The sequence below is a fragment of the Tiliqua scincoides genome, chromosome 14, assembly GCF_035046505.1.
Source record: "Tiliqua scincoides isolate rTilSci1 chromosome 14, rTilSci1.hap2, whole genome shotgun sequence".
NCBI lineage: Eukaryota > Metazoa > Chordata > Lepidosauria > Squamata > Scincidae > Tiliqua > Tiliqua scincoides.
This window is the reverse complement of record NC_089834.1, coordinates 14,822,341-14,838,504: the sequence shown is the minus strand read 5'-3', so window position 1 is coordinate 14,838,504 and position 16,164 is coordinate 14,822,341. Positions and strand designations below refer to the sequence as shown.

Genomic DNA, 16,164 nt, shown 5'->3' with positions numbered 1-16,164 from the left:
GACCGTGTCAAACGCCTTCTGAAAGTCCAGATATATAATGTCCACGGGTTCTCCCGCATCCACATGCCTGTTGACCTTTTCAAAGAATTCTATAAGGTTTGTGAGGCAAGACTTACCCTTACAGAAGCCATGCTGACTCTCCCTCAGCAAGGCCTGTTTGTCTATGTGTTTTGAGATCCTATCTTTGATGAGGCATTCCACCATCTTACCCGGTATAGATGTTAGGCTGACCGGCCTATAGTTTCCCGGGTCCCCCCTCTTTCCCTTTTTAAAAATAGGCGTGACATTTGCTATCCTCCAATCTTCTGGTACCGTGGCTGTTTTGAGGGACAAGTTGCATACCTTAGTCAAGAGATCTGCAACTTCATTCTTCAATTCCTTAATAACCCTTGGGTGTATGCCATCAGGGCCCGGTGACTTATTGATTTTTAAATAATAAGAATACAGCTTACATCTTGGATCAAACAAACCAGCCAATATCACAGTCAGGTAGAATAACATCTACCTCAGTGGTTCTCACACTTGTAGCACTGGGACCCACTTTTTAGAACGAAAATCTGTCAGGATCCACCAGCAGTGATGTCATGACCGGAAGTGACATCAACAAGCAGGGAAATTTCTAACACTCCTAGGCTCCAGTCCTACCCGGGAGTACCGTAATTCCATTGACTCTCATATACTCAACAGCCTTTTAAAAGAACAGATCTGTGGCATTTCCCCAAAAGTAGTCTAAAGCTGCAATCCTAACCACACTTTAATGAGAGAAAGCCCCCATTGAACCAGAGGACTTACTTCTGAGTAGACCTGGTTAGGGCTGGTGGGTCCCCACTCGCGGCGATATTTTATTTTTAACAGATTAGGATACAAATCTATTAAAAATAAAATATCGCCCTGAATGGGGGACCCACCTGAAATTGGCTCGTGACCCGCAGTTTGAGAAACACTGATCTACCTGGTGGTGCAAAAATCTGATTGATAATAATAGTGAGAGTAATAGTGAGAATCTGTGTCACACTTGCACTATCCCAGCGTGGCTCCCTCCCATGCACAGGGACCCAGCAGAGTCCCACCCAGTCCATCCACTCTATTATTTTTAATAGATTAGGGTACAAATCTATTAAAAATAAAATATCGCCCTGAATGGGGGACCCACCTCAAATTGGCTCGTGACCCGCAGTTTGAGAAACACTGATCTACCTGGTGGTTCAAAAATCTGCTTGATAATAATAGTGAGAGTAATAGTGAGAATCTGTGTCACACTTGCACTTTCCCAGCGTGGCTCCCTGCCATGCACAGGGACCCAGCAGAGTCCCACCCAGTCCATCCACTCTATTATTTTTAATAGATTAGGGTACAAATCTAATAAAAATAAAATATCGCCCTGAATGGGGGAACCCACCTGAAATTGGCTCGCGACCCGCAGTTTGAGAAACACTGATCTACCTGGTGGTGCAAAAATCTGCTTGATAATAATAGTGAAAGTAATAGTGAGAATCTGTGTCACACTTGCACTTTCCCAGCGTGGCTCCCTCCCAATGAAAGGGAACCAGCCGGTCCATCCACTCCAGCGGAGGCTTGGAAAGAGCTGGTGGGAAACTTTTCCCGGCGCCCCGCCCCCCCTCTCCCTGGAAGGCTGCGGGGCAGAGACCCGGGGGCGCAGGGCTGCGCGTCTCCCTCCGCAGGGCCGGCCGGGGAGATGGAGGGCCGGCCGGCCGGCCGAGGCTCTCCCCGCGCTCTCCAGCCCTGCGACGGCCATATTTGCCGAGCGGGCGCCGCTCGCCCTCCCCGGCGCGGTAAACAAGCCCCAAAGTCTGGGCCCGGCGCAGGAGCATCGCGCGGGCGGCAGACACCAGCCTCCCCGGCATGTCCTACAAGCCCAACTTGAGCGCGGCTCCCGGCGGCCAAGGTAGGCGAGGCGCCCCTCCCGGGGCCCCCCCGGGGGGAAAAACTGCCCCCCGGCCCCGATCCCCCCCGGGGGGGCTCCTGCGGCCGCGATCGCCCCCCCCCGGGGAGCCCAGCGCCTGGCCTCCCCTCTTGGCCACCTGGGCGCAGCATCCGCCTCCCTGCGCCGCTCTTCTTGGGCATCCTCCGGTGGGGCTGCTTTCCCCGGGGGGGGTTGGCCCCCCCTCGGCGCTCTGGGGTGGGGACCCCCCCGGATCCGAGCCCCCCCCCGCCCCGATCCACTTTTTCTGGGGAGGGGGCGCCAGCGCCAGCCCGGGCAAAGCGTGCGCAAAGTTTGGCACCCGCGCCCCGCGCTCCCCGGGCAGCCTCCCCGAGGGCGCCCCCCGTGCCCCGGCCGCGATCGCCCACCTGCGAGGGCCGGGTGGGGGAAGGGATCCGGGGGCGGCGGGTGGCTCGCTCCGGAGGCTTCTCCCCCCCCCCCATCTCTCCATGATCGCCTCCCTAGAGCGGCTGATTGATTCGGATCAAGGCAGGAAGAGGCGCGCTGCTGCTGGTGACTGGCCGCAAGTGCCTGGAGGAGCCCAGGCTGCCAGGCAGGGGCCGGGGAAGAGGGGCTCCCCAGGCTCCCCAAAGTCCTGCTCTTGCCTGGCCAGCCAGGAACTCTGCACATGCCCAGGCAAGGGCCGGGGAAGAGGGGCTCCCCAGGCTCCCCAAAGTCCTGCTCTTGCCTGGCCAGCCAGGAACTCTGCACATGCCCAGGCAAGGGCCGGGGAAGAGGGGCTCCCCAGGCTTCCCAAAGTCCTGCTCTTGCCCTGGCCAGCCAGGAACTCTGCACATGCCCAGGCAGGGGCCGGGGAACAGGGGCTCCCCAGGCTCCCCAAAGTCCTGCTCTTGCCCTGGCCAGCCAGGAACTCTGCACATGCCCAGGCAGGGGCCAGGGAAGAGGGGCTCCCCAGGCTCCCCAAAGTCCTGCTCTTCCCCTGACCAGCCAGGAGCTCAGGGGCGCTCTTCCAAGGAGTTCCACTTTGGGCAAGCCGTGCCTCTCTCTGTCCAGCGCACTTCTGGGCAGAGAGAAGAGGCACGGATAGGGATGCGGCCGCGGCCGGGTGGCAGAGACCATAGCAGTGGCATAGCTAGAGGGGGTGCAAAGCACTAAGTTTGGCAGGGAGCCTCACCAAGATGCGCAAGGGCAAGCTGTGTCTTGCTCTCTGTTCAAGCTTCTCTCTGGGAAGGGGATCCCAGTGTACTTCTGGACAGAGATAAGAGGCACGGCCAGGGATATGGCCGCGGCTGGGTGGCAGAGACCGGCCTGGCGTGCTGAGCGGTGGCGTAGCTAGAAGGGGTGCAAAGCACTAGGTTTTGCAGGGAGCCTCACCCCAACATGAAGGGTCTGGAGCCATTCCAGGTGCCTGCCTCTGCTTTGTTCCCCCCTCCCCACCTGGAATGGCTCTGAAGGGGAGGGGTCGCTTGCACGCTGTCATGAGGCTCCCTACAATACTTAGCGATTTGCACCCCCTCTAGCTACGCCACTGATGCAGAGAACCCCAGATGGCGCTTGATCCTTGGTAGCTCTGGCAAGGGGCTATGATGACCAGCTGGGGCCTTGTAGAGCCGCTGTCAGGCTAAGATCAGAAGGGCCTAGTGGGGCACGTGCAGAAAGTCTGGCGTCTCATGGTCTCATAGGGAAAGGAAGACCCCGTGCAGAACCCAGCAGAGCCACCACAAGATCTCCTCCTAAGGAGTTCAGTGGCGCTTCCTCCCAAGGAAATGTACACAGGGAGGCAGTCGTGGGCTCAGCGGATGGGGAGGGTTCTTGCAAAGTGACTGCTTTGACTCCATCATCTTGTCTGTAGAAAAAATGTCCCATATGGAGATGCTGTTTCCTGTGTCTGGTGGATGTGCTGCTTGGTTCCATTTGTCGTTTGGGGGGCTCGGATTCTGGAGTTTTGCCAAACGGTTTTCCATAGAAGTGAACTTGGGTGGCTTCGCTCTGAATCATCTGTTCCTTGAAGTCTCGGTGGGTCCACCCTGATCTGGGTCAAAGGCATCTAGTTTGTCACTCTGGGACGGTGATGCTTTGGTCTGATCAGGCAGACCTTTTCTTAGGTCCTGAACACTTTGTTTTGTTTTCAGAGCAGCAGAAAGTAGCCCAGGGAGTGGTAGACAAATAAAAAGTCCACAAGGTGATGCCCACCCTGAGCACTTTGCGTAGGACAGGCTACAAGTCCAGTTCAATACATATTCCAGGACGTAGTCCTGCTGTGATTCCTGGCCCGACCAAAATGGAGCCCTTCCCTTTGCCTGCAGGAGGTTTCCCAAGAAACTTCGAAAAGAAACAGGGGCTTGGTTTGCCAACTCTCCTCCTGGCTTTGCTCCTGTGCCCTTAACAGCAGCCTGACATGCAGCAATAATGCTTGTCAAACTTTCCCCGTCACATGGTCTCAAGGCTGGCAAAAGTGTCCCTGCCGATGTCATTTTGGTTTTCCTTTCGCTTCCCACTTTCTTTCACTTCCTGTCTTTCAGTCCTTTTTATTTTCCTGTGCCATTTTTCTTTCACTTTCACTCTTCCTCTTCCCATCGCTTTCCTTTCTCCTTCTCTCTGCTTTCACATTGTTCCCTCCCAACAGCGGTTTTTATGAGGTCCCTTTCAGTTTCGCTTTCCCTTTGAGCCATCGCCGGGATGCATTTGAAGAATAAGAACACTTGGCATTCATATGGCGCTTTCTCGGGTGTTCAAAGTACTCGGCATGCATTGCCTGGGTGCAGTCCTTACAACAACCCTGTAAGGCAGGGGTGTTCAAAGTTTTTGGCTGGAGGGCCACAACATCTCTCTGACACTGTGTCGGGGGCGGGGGGGAAAAAAGAATGAATTTACATTTAAAATTTGAATAAATTTGCATAAGTTTACGTAAATGAATATATTAAAGATGGACTTATATGAATGAATGAAAGTCTTGCAATAGCTCAAGGCCTGTAAAAGGCCTTGCACAAAGCAAGGCCGGCCTTTCCTTTGCTGCCTCTGCTGCATCACAGACGTGAAACAGCAAGCAGTGGAGGGAGCCCTCATCCCACAGCTCATGTGAGAGGTCAGACAGTCACCCTCACGCTGAGAGCAGTTGTGTTGGGCCAGTGCAGGCTCCAGAAAATCTCTGGCGGGCCAGAGGCTCATTGGAGACTAGGGGCTCCCCGAGGGCCACATTGAGAAGCCTCGAGGGCTGCATGTGGCCCCAGGGCCGGGGTTTGGGCACAGCTGCTGTAAGGTAAGTAGGGCATATTGTCCCCGTGTTGCAAAGGGGGAAGAATGAGGTTGAGAGGGAGAGGTGACATCAGGCACTGACCAAGTGCATTTTTAGCCCATCAGAGGGCTCAGTCAGTCCAGCAGACCCCTGGGTATAGATGGCAGTGTCTAATACTTCCATCAGGGACTAGCCAATGAACACTAGCAGGGGCCCAATCCAGGGCCTCTAGCAACCTGGCTCCATTAGCCACCACTCTGCTCTGAGGAAGTGGCTTGACTAAGGCGGCCACATGAGTCTGTGCCAGAGCCAATGATGTCATAAGTCAGTCTCTTAGCTGCTGCAGGACATCATCATTTTATCATTGTTGTGACCCTAACTCAGAGTAGCCAGGCACAGTTGAATGGAGATTTGCCCAAGGCCATTCCAGGGATTTACCTGTGACAAAATTCCATTGCCCTCTTTCATCCTGTTCCCCCTTCCTTACTTTCCTCTGTGGCCTTCCTTCCATGGAGTTTTAGACTGTAAGCTCCTTGGGGCGGGGAACCAGTCCCAAAGAGCCCCTGATTGACAGGCAGGCTATATGAACAATAATCTGAGAAGCACCCAAGCCCTACTGGTAAGGGATGGGGGCTGCACAAGACCACCATGTCCTTTCTCCCCTTCCCTTCCATTACAGTGGGGCTTGTGCGAGAGAACTTCCCGTCAGGTTTAGCTCTCAAGTTTCCAGCCTGCTTTGAATGTCAAGTTTCTTTGCTGTCTAATGCTAGGAATCTGCAAAAGCTTTTTACAAAGAAGTCCTGTTTGGGGACTGATGGCTGTGGGGTCCTTGGCACTTCTTGAAGCCGGGAGGAAAATGAGATATTGAGAGAGTATTGTCCAGGAGTCACCCAAGCCCTTGGGGCTCAATGAGAATCCACCAGCTCTTCTCCCCAGCAATGGATCTTGTATAGAAATGCTGTTTCTCCCCCCCCCCCCACACACACTGTTTTCTTTTGTCCTGCATTTTGGATAGGAGAGTAATTGTGACATTTGTGGGGGGGGCACTCTGGGAGCCAGGGCCATCTGCCGCATCACAGAGGCAGGCAAGGGGAGATGTCCCCTCCCAGACCGATTCTGCTCTTCCACAATACCTGAGAATAATTATCATTGTGTCTGCCTCCCCCCTGCATCTTCAGCAGAGCTACTTGGTGATGACCCGACTCTCCCTCTTATAGCCTGGGCTGCTTTGGGGGCCATCACCCTAAATATCAAGAAACTCTTTGAGATTCACTCCCGGATTGGCCTTTTCAGCCACACTAGACGCTGTGCCAGAACCACCTTTCAGAGCGCGATACCAGAGTCTTTCGAGACTGAAGGTTGCCAATACAATCTTTGAGATGGAAGGAGAGGAAGCAAAAAAAAAAAAAACCAGAGCTGTCACCAGGATCCAAAATGGTTTCTCCGTCTGCTCTGTGCATCAGCCCGTCCTCCTGCCTCCGCTCTCATGCCAGCACCTGGCTCAAGGCCAAGGGAGTTAGACAAAGGAGTCCTGGCAATTGAATATATCGGATTCGCAAGTGATATGACTGTAAATGCTCTCTCTCTGTGCTAGGAAGCCGGCTCTGGCCAAGATCGGAGGCCGGAGAAGGTGCTTCTCTTGGGCATCCCCACTGAAGGCCCCCTTCTCTTGCCCCTCTCGGAATTCAGATCAGAACTCTTGCTTTTATTCTAGGCTTGGGGAAGGATTATTTTAATTGGGGGGGGGGGAGCTAAAGAAAGAAAACAGAAGCAACAACAGCTAGGACTTAGCCCTGAAAAATGGTCACAGTGCTTTCCCTGTTGAATTCCTGCTTGCTTGTTTGGTGTGGCTGATTTCAGCCCTTTGATACCACTTGCTTTTCAATCCAAGACGTCACTGGAATTTGAAGAAAAATCCATTATGGGTTACAAGCCATGATGTGTATGTGCAACCTCCTGATTTTAGAAATGGGCGATGTCAGATGCAAGGGAGGGCACCAGGATGCAGGTCTCTTGTGATCTGGTGTGCTCCCTGGGGCATTTGGTGGGCTGCTGTGAGATCCAGGAAGCTGGACTAGATGGGCCTGTGGCCTGATCCAGTGGGGCTGTTCTTATGTTCTTATGTTTTTATGTTCTTATGAAGCATCCCTCAATGAAAGCTAGCAGATTTTGGGGGTGGAGGGGGGGCAACAAAAAAAGAGCCCAAACGGAATGATCCCCAAGGGAAATAAAAAGACAGCAGAGTTGGGGTGGGGCAGGCAGGGGAACCTCCCATGGAGGGTGGCCCAAAGCTAAGGCCCCACTGAAGAGTCTTGATCATCACTTTTGCCTCTCTTTTGAAGGGGGGGGTGGACCTGCTGAATGGCATCTGGTAAGATCTTAACACAAAGGCGCAAGTGGGTGGGATGGGTTGGCCAACATTCCACTCCTTGTCACCCAGAACCAGGTCTGGAGACTTCTAAAGCCTCTCAGAGTTGAAAGAAAACATGGTTTCCTTCCCCATGCAGGCAAGGAAGAGTGGTGGTGGTGGGGAGGTCATGATGTACTCCAGGTGTCTGGAGACAACAGAAGAAGCTTTGAAAGCCTGGCTTGCTGCAGTTAATTACCCACTTAGCTTGATTGTCCCCTGCAATTAGCGGGGAGAGAGAAGGCAGTTCCTCTCACCTCTGAAGGCTAGAAAACCAACCCTCTGCAGCACCCCTCACCTCTCAGGCAGGAGCCTATTTTGCCCTTGCTCTATAGATGTCACTTGTCACTCCTGCCAAGTTCCTCATCCTCACACGTTGCCAACCCCCCTCTCCAGTTCTGCTCCTCTGCCTTTAACAACAGACAGACACGTGACAATTAAGCAAGTGAGGCTTTTCCTGGGATGGAAGAGCAGGAAAAGTTGGATCCCTGTGTGCTGGGAAGCTCTCTCCTTGGATCACACCCTGGTCTGCACTGCCTGGGGTAGGGCCCGCTTCAGGATTTGGGGGAGGGGGTGTCACGCAATGGTGCTGCTGCAGTTTGTCCAGAGACTGCTACATTTTCCTTGTCTAGCTGCAGGGGACTGACGTACCTCAGTGGTGGAGTTAGAACTAGGAAAAGACTCCCTGTCTGCCAAAACCTGGAAGGAAAAAATGCATGGAGCTCTATGAAAGGGTCTCAGCATGTGGTTGGTCTGTGGAACTCCTTGCCACAGGATGCGGCGACGGCATCTGGCCTGGATGCCTTTAAAAGGGGATTGAAAAAGTTTCTGGAGGAAAAATCCATTATGGGTTACAAGCCATGATGTGTATGCGCAACCTCCTGATTTTAGAAATGGGCTATGTCAGAAGGCCAGATGCAAGGGAGGGCACCAGGATGAGGTCTCTTGTGATCTGGTGTGCTCCTTGGGGCATTTGGTGGGCCGCTGTGAGATACAGGAAGCTGGACTAGATGGGCCTATGGCCTGATCCAGGGGGGCTGTTCTTATGTTCTTAAACTACAATTCCCAGGAGGCCTTGCAGGTCTCTTGTGATCTGGTGTGCTCCCTGGGGCATTTGGTGGGCCGCTGTGAGATACAGGAAGCTGGACTAGATGGGCCTATGGCCTGATCCAGCGTGGCTGTTCTTATGTTCTTAACTACAATTCCCAGAATGCCTTGCAGGTCTTCTTGTTATCTGGTGTGCTCCCTGGGGCATTTGGTGGGCCGCTGTGAGATACAGGAAGCTGGACTAGATGGGCCTATGGCCTGATCCAGTGGGGCTGTTCTTATGTTCTTTACCCTGGAGAGCTGTTGCCACTCAGTGTTGACAATATTGAGTCAGATGGACCAATGGCCAGACTTAGTGTGGCAGCTTCTTCTGCTCCTAACTCATTTTAGCTTAATTCCTCTGTCTCAAAAGACTGCAAGCCCCGCCCCCCCTGGGAACAAGGGTAGAGCATGCAGTCAGACAGCACCCCTCCTTCCAGACGACTCCTGCAATCAAGCCAAGCTGCATGCAAACCATTTTTTCCCAAATCTCGGTGCCAAGATTAAAGGGTATCCGTCACCGGCCCAGGCTAGCCCTCTAGCTGAACAGGGCTAATGAAGATTAAAGGGAAAATAAAGTCCAGGCCTTGGCAGGATTTAAGGTCTTGTGCAGCTTCCACAGAAGCTGCCGTGAACCCCATGGCAGCCTTCGCTCCCCGACGCCTGCCCTCTGGACCTGGCGTGCCCTAGAGAGGGGCACCTGCTAGACGGTCTGTCTTCCCAGCAGGTGGCTGGACTAGATGGCCTTTGGGGGACCCTTTTGGTAGCCTGCGCTTTCTAAGCAACAGATTGGCTGCAGTTTCAGTTTCCTCCCACCCACGCTTCCCCCCTCCAGCTGGGTTTTGCTGGCACGACTGCCAATGCGGCCATCTGCACTGTGCGAGTGGGGGGGGGGGGGTCTGGCACAGCAGCCAAGTCCGAAACCCTCCTTTTGTTCTCCGCGCCTGCTGCTGCCGCGTCAGTAAGGCGCCGGGTGCTCGCTGCAATGTCTTACTACGTGTTCGAGGCAGAAGGCAAAGGAGCAGGTAAACTTGCCCCAAGGTTGCCACTTGAGTTGGTGTTGAGGGTGTGGGGGAAGAGGTGCCATCAATTGGTAGTGGCTTCTAGTGCGAGCATGGCTGCACAGAAGGGGAAATTCCCAAGGGGAGAAGTGCATGGGGGGGGACGTGGAGAGCATGCGCCTGGGTGGCTCTGTGATGTGCATCACACACCTCCATCAGAGTCCTCACTTCATGCTTGGTGACTGCATTGGGTCTCCGGCCCTGGTTCAGGGACCCACAGATCCTTTCACGTCTGTGCACGCATAGCTGGAGGTGAGGATCTGTGTATGCACACCTGGCAGACAGGTGGCTGATGTGGTCAACTCTGGCAGCGCTGATCAGTTACCCCGCGGGAGGGGAATGACCGGGCAGGTGATGACTCCTGAGCTACCAAGGTGGGAGAAGCCTTAGTGGCACCTACCCCAAGCTGCATGTGGCCTTAATGCGCAATAGATTAAGCTGGTGGAACTTCAAGGGACTGTCCCACTTAAGACTGCAAAGGGAATCGCATTCTGAGTCCTCCCCCATGCAACAAAGTTTTGGTAAGTTAAAAAACCAAATAAAGCACAGTTTGGGAGAGTTTTTCTGGCCATCTCCTTGTGTGGCTGGCTGTCAGTTTGCAAGGAGTGGTCAGTGCGCAGAATGAATCCCCTGCCTGTGCTATTCAGCCTCTTCTACCACCCCTTCTAGCTCCTTCCTGCCTCAATCTGCTCACATGTGTTGGCCAGGCCTGGACTCCATCACTGAAAACGGGAGGGGTTGTTAAGGGTTTGAGTGTCTCCCATACTCAGAAAGAGACCCACCTCCCTGCAGCAAGAAAACTAGCACAGCCAGGCATTTGCTGGACGTGAACCTTTCTCCCTGACACACTAGTTAAAGAATTGCAGGGAGTTTTTGTTTGTTTTTTTTTGCACGGGGGAGCTTTCCAAAAGGGCACCCTCCCAATCTGCAGTCTTAAGTGTTACAGCCCACCCTATAACATCAGGACTCTACCACCTCAGTCTGTTGCTTGTGAAGGTCAGGCCTTGTTATCCTTCCAGCTGTACCCACTACCTGCTACCCCAAATATTATTTCAGCATCACACACAGCTGTGCTGTCCTTGCTCAGCCTCAACCCTTCCTTCTGCAGTAGGGGGATAATAAGAGCATCTCCTCTGTGATTTAAATAAGAGACTCAGGTCAACTTTTCACAGGTGTTAAGGGAACAAGTACTGGGTTTTGTCAGTCCCCTCCTCCCCATATATATGCATGTACTCACCTTTAAGGAATAAGTCACACTTTAAAAAACAACCACCTGTTTTTTTCTCCAAAGCTGGCAGCGTCCATTCTCCTTCCACAAGCATGGCGGGCTCTGGGCAGTACAGACAGCTTATAAACGACTACGGACCCCCGTCTCTAGGCTACACGCAAGGGGTACAGGTAAAAATGGCCACTGGCTTTTCACCTTACTGTTAAGGCTGAAGGATTTTACGTTGATCATTTTGGCTTTCCTCCTTTTCTGTGAAGGTTTTCACACACACCCCTGGTTTATTTTTCATATGCTTGTACTGCCTTTTCTCCAGGGAGCTCAGGGTGGTGTACATGGTTCCTTCCCTCATTATGTCCTCACAACAACCCTGTGAGGTAGGTAAGACTGATAGTGACTGGCCCAAGATCACCCAGGAAGCTTAATGGCTGAACAGGGATTTGAACCTGGACCACTATACCATCCTGGCTCTCATGGTCCCCCATATCCTCTTGTAAGTGCCAAGGGAGTGTCATTGAAACATGTTCTACCCGTTTACTGCTGCCTCCCTGACTCCTTCTGCTGTCTCTCCTGTAAGCTCCTTGGGGCAGCTTCCTCGATCTGTCTGTAAAATACGGTCAACACACACAGGAGGCTATTTTAATGTCAAATGAACGTAAATAGCACCCCACCGGAAGTGAAATCTTGACGATGCCAAATTGAGACTGAATGATAGACTGTAAACTCCTCGGGGCAGAGGCCTGCCCTTCTGTGCTGTGTGAAGTGCCATGCTTCAATACCCAAGTCCATGTTTGGAGAGATTGGTGGTGCTTTTAGGTGCAGATGTGGGAGATGAGGGCTTGAGTGCTGCCTTCTACGTTGGACAGCTCTGATTAAAATACGTAACTCTCATCTGTGGTCAACGAATTAAACAGGCTGAGATTATTTGGGGTTTGTTGGTCGTGGCAACTGCTGTTTGCTTCATCTAGCTGCCGTTTGTCTGTCTCCCAGGGCTCCACCACCAGCAGCAGTAGCCAAGTACCACAAAGCAAATATGCGGAGCTTTTGGCCATCATTGAAGAACTAGGGAAAGAAATCAGGCCGACATATGCTGGAAGTAAAAGTGCGATGGAACGGCTAAAACGAGGTAACCAACTGTTGCCTGGGGGTAGGGTGGATTCTCTTAGGCTCTATTGCTTTAAACTTTTTTAAAACAAGAATTACATTTGTAGATCAGGGTCTCCAAACCCCAGCCCAGGGGCCAGATGCGGCCCGCAGCAAGCCTCTTTCTGGCCCACGGCCAACCTCTTGTCCCCTGAAAGCCTCTGGCCCACTCAACGGAACATGACCAGAACTGTGCTGATTGTGTCTGGAGGGTGTTCTGAGAGCCAGAGAGGTTGAATGAATGAGCCCACTCATTCATTGATTCACTCATCTAAGTTCCATCTCTAATTTATTAAATTTTATATTTAAATGTTTTTTCTGGCCCTCCGCACCATGCCAGATATTTGATGTGGCCCTCTGGCCAAAAGGTTTGGAGACCTCTGTTGTCGATCATAGGATTAGGGGAAAAGTTGAACAACTTGCACATTGGTCGAGCTTCATAAACAAGAGAGAGCCAGACTGCATCTTTGGGAGTCTGAGCTGCCAGCCATAGAGTGAATCCTGTGATTTGAAGGAACCCAAAGGGTATCTAGTCCCACCCAAATGCTAGACCAGTGTTTCTCAAGCAGTGGTATGGGTACCACCAGTGGAATTTGAGGTGGTACTTGTGGGACACCTGCAGCCCAGCAGCAAGACCAGGAATACAACACACCAAACAGCAGGCTTGGCAGGCAGAACTTCATAGCGTGCTTTTCCGTGCTTGAAAAGCCCGCCCCCCCGTCCACCCTGAGCCTCCTATTGGTGTTTGTCAACAATGGATTTAAAAGAGGGGCATTGTCTTATTGACTAACAGCACAATCAAATGTGTATTTATTCAAATTAAGCCCCAGTGTGACCAGTGGGTGGCTGATATACTGTCTTTTCCCCCCAGTGTGCAGTAGTATAGATCAGGGGTGCCCAAACCCTGGCCCGGGGGCCATTTGTGGCCCGCAGGGAGCCCCCAGTTTCCAATGAGCATCTGGCCCTCCGGTGACTTGCTGGAGCCCATGCTGGCCTGATGCAACTGCTCTCAGTGTGAAGAAGACTGTTTGACCTCTTGCATGAGCTGTGGGATGAGGGCTCCCTCCACTGCTTGCTGTTTCACATCTGTGATGCAGCAGTGGCAGTGAAGGAAAGGCCGGCCTTGCTTTGCGCAAGGACTTTTATAGGCCTTGAGCTATTGCAAGACCTTCATTCATTCGTATAAGTTCCATCTCTAATATATTCATTTATGTAAATTTATTCAAATTTGAAATATAAATTAATTTGGCCCCCGACACAGTGTCAGAGAGATGATGTGGCCCTCCTGCCAAAAAGTTTGGGCACCCCTGGTATAGATGTTAGCAGCATTTACTAAATATAATTCTAGACCCATCACCGCATGCATCACCATAAAATAATCTTGATGGGGCCAGCAGGTATAGTGGAGCCTGATTTCAACAACGAACCCAAATGTTTCCATCCAGAATGCTCGTATTCCCTAGCGTGACCAGATGATGGACAAGCACACGCTAAACAATATATATGTTGCGTGTATTGAAGCAATGCATTCATGTTGCAGGCATCATCCACGCACGAGGTCTCGTTCGAGAATGTCTGGCAGAGACGGAGCGGAACGCAAGATCCTAGCCTCTTCCAATCACCTCTAGCGAAAGAGACACACCGATTCCTTTGGCGATGATCAAAACGTTCAGGCAAACTCCTTGATTTCATCCATCTACTTCCTCTCCCCACCGCCCTTTCCAAGAATGTGGGCTGAGATCCAAAGAGCTCCTTGGGACACGCCCAAGGGCTTTTCAGCCCAGAGGACTTTTGAAGACCCCCCTCCCATTCCCCCCACCGTGCTGTGTCACAAACAGCTCTTGAAGCTCTCCTTGGTGTTGAAAGCCGGTCACCATCCCGCATGGTGGGCTTCTGTTTGAGAAGCGGACAGTGTGAAGCCTCTTTGGGTGTATGGAACAAGTTGTTTGGTTGTTGGGGTTTTTTGGGGGGGGGCATCCCAGCCTTAGTCAAACTGAACAAAAATCTCCTTCCCGTTTGAGGAGTTTGTGAAGTTTCATTTAACTTGAACACTCCCTGAATTTGTCACATTTTTTTAAAAATTGTACACGAATTCCCCAGTTACTTTTCTCTGGCTCAGTGTCTTTTCCTCAGCTGGTGGTATTCCCCCAACGTACAGTTTCAAACTGCGCTGGTGAGGTCCAAGATCAGGACTAGCTCAAGAGTTCCCAGTTTGTGAGGCGGCAAACCGAATGGTGTCCGTTCCCCGCCCCCCCACCACTTTACCCAGTGTTATACCAGCAGCTGCTCCCTGCATAAGAGGGGATTGGCGCAGAAGAGGAAGTACAGACAGAAGTGTGGCAGGCTAGACAGTCGCATGTTCTAGTCCACCACTCTTCTCCATATTTCATTATCCATTCTGTTCCCCTTTTTGAATCCAGGGAGGAGGCCACCTGAGATAACTACCTTACAGTTGGCTTCACAGATGGTCGAACTGCCTAAGGCACCCCAAAAGGTTTTGTCAAAGGGGTCTTAATGAGAAAAGCAGTACTGTAATAGTGGACAAAGTTTTCTGATGGGCAGCTGGTCTGCCAGTATTGATCATCTTCTGTAGCACACAGCTGGAGGGAAGTATTGACTGTGCATTGAGTCATACACTAGCTCCATGTGGGACAGGATGAGACCATCAGACCAGATCAGGACCCCACACAGATTGCGTAGGTCTCCTGCCATACTCCCCCAATGTTCACCTTATTTCATAGCTACATTTTTTTGTTAGGTACAGAGATCACATGTCCTTTCCCAATAACCTAATTCATTCAGTTTGTGGCACGCACCCCATAAATGCCCATTTAAAATCCACCCCTTCACACCCTTTTTTGTGGCATGACAGAGTTTCCAAGTCTGAAAAGGGTGCAAGTCTCCCTCTCTCACACACACACAAAACAGCAAATGGAACTCTGTGAGAGGGACCCCAAAAGTAACTTTATTTCCCCCAAGATTTAAACTGTAACTTTGCCAAAAAAAAAAAACAACCCAAATAAGCAACTAAACTGTTATTTGCATCTTTGTATGTATTTATTACTTGATGTAATAAAGCTTATTTTCATTAACGGTTTGTGTCCTGATTTGTGAACTCTGATCTCTCAAAGGCACCCCGCATGTGTATGGTTATTGGTAGATCTGCAAGGTTCTGTGTTGATTGAGCAAACGAGTTTTAGTGGATTAATCAATCTGAGGACCTTTCAAGTATCTGCCTACTTTCTCAATTGCAGCCCATTCTCTATGTGGGAGAAAGGGCTGTATGGCCTGAAGCAGGCTGCAAGCCAGAGCCTGGAATGAGAAGCTGGACCAGATGCTAACACAACAAGGCTTCGTTTAAGGTAGGTCAGAGGGGTGCGTGTACACCTGGCATATTTCAGCATATGTTTTGATTGTTCACTATGAAAGTCTTAGGTGACACCAACAGGTGGGAAACCCTGGCCTCTGAGCGGCCCGCTTGGAGGCAGGCTGTGCAGCATGGCCTTTCCCAGTTTGAAGAGACACTTGGCCAACAGACTGAGGCAAAGAAGGAAGGCCCACAGCCAGGGAGACAGACCAGGGACACACTACACTTGCTCCCAGTGTGGAAGGGATTGTCACTCCCGAGTCGGCCTTTTCAGCCACACTAGACGCTGTTCCAGAACAACCATTCAGAGCGCGATACCAGAGTCTTTCGAGACTGAAGGTTGCCAACATGAAAGTCATAAGGACTATAAAGACACTGTGCACCACTTGAACAGGAAATAAAGGAACTGGGAGATGCCAATCACTATTCAGACTGAGGAGGAAGAAGATGGAAGTTGCCTTCTCAGCCACAAGAAAAAGACTTCAAACTTAGAATCTTTGGGACTTGAGCTTACACAATAGTAACGCCAATGAAAACTGACTTTCTTAGACTGGAGAAAGAGAACTACCAGACAATCACCTGGATAGGGCAGCTACAGGAAAGCTGCGCTACCTCCATTCTTAAATGCTCAAGCAATTAGTACACTGTTGGTGGTTATAGCATACTTGCCTTTATAAAAGGAAATTAGGAAAATGGACAAGAGGGGAAAAAAACCCTTAAAAGACAAGAAGCAGAAC

The 16,164-nt window shown here is 51.6% G+C and overlaps 1 protein-coding gene across 1 annotated transcript; it reads left to right on the top strand.

Annotated features, from left to right (window-relative positions):
• The first annotated feature begins 1,696 nt into the window (after positions 1-1,696).
• CDK2AP1 (cyclin dependent kinase 2 associated protein 1) lies at positions 1,697-13,787 on the top strand. The gene is made up of 4 exons (XM_066609935.1): positions 1,697-1,906; positions 10,984-11,090; positions 11,908-12,043; positions 13,601-13,787. The coding sequence occupies exons 1-4, from the start codon at positions 1,864-1,866 to the stop codon at positions 13,666-13,668; spliced, it is 354 nt and encodes a 117-aa protein (XP_066466032.1). The 5' UTR covers positions 1,697-1,863; the 3' UTR covers positions 13,669-13,787.
• The last annotated feature ends 2,377 nt before the right edge of the window (positions 13,788-16,164 follow it).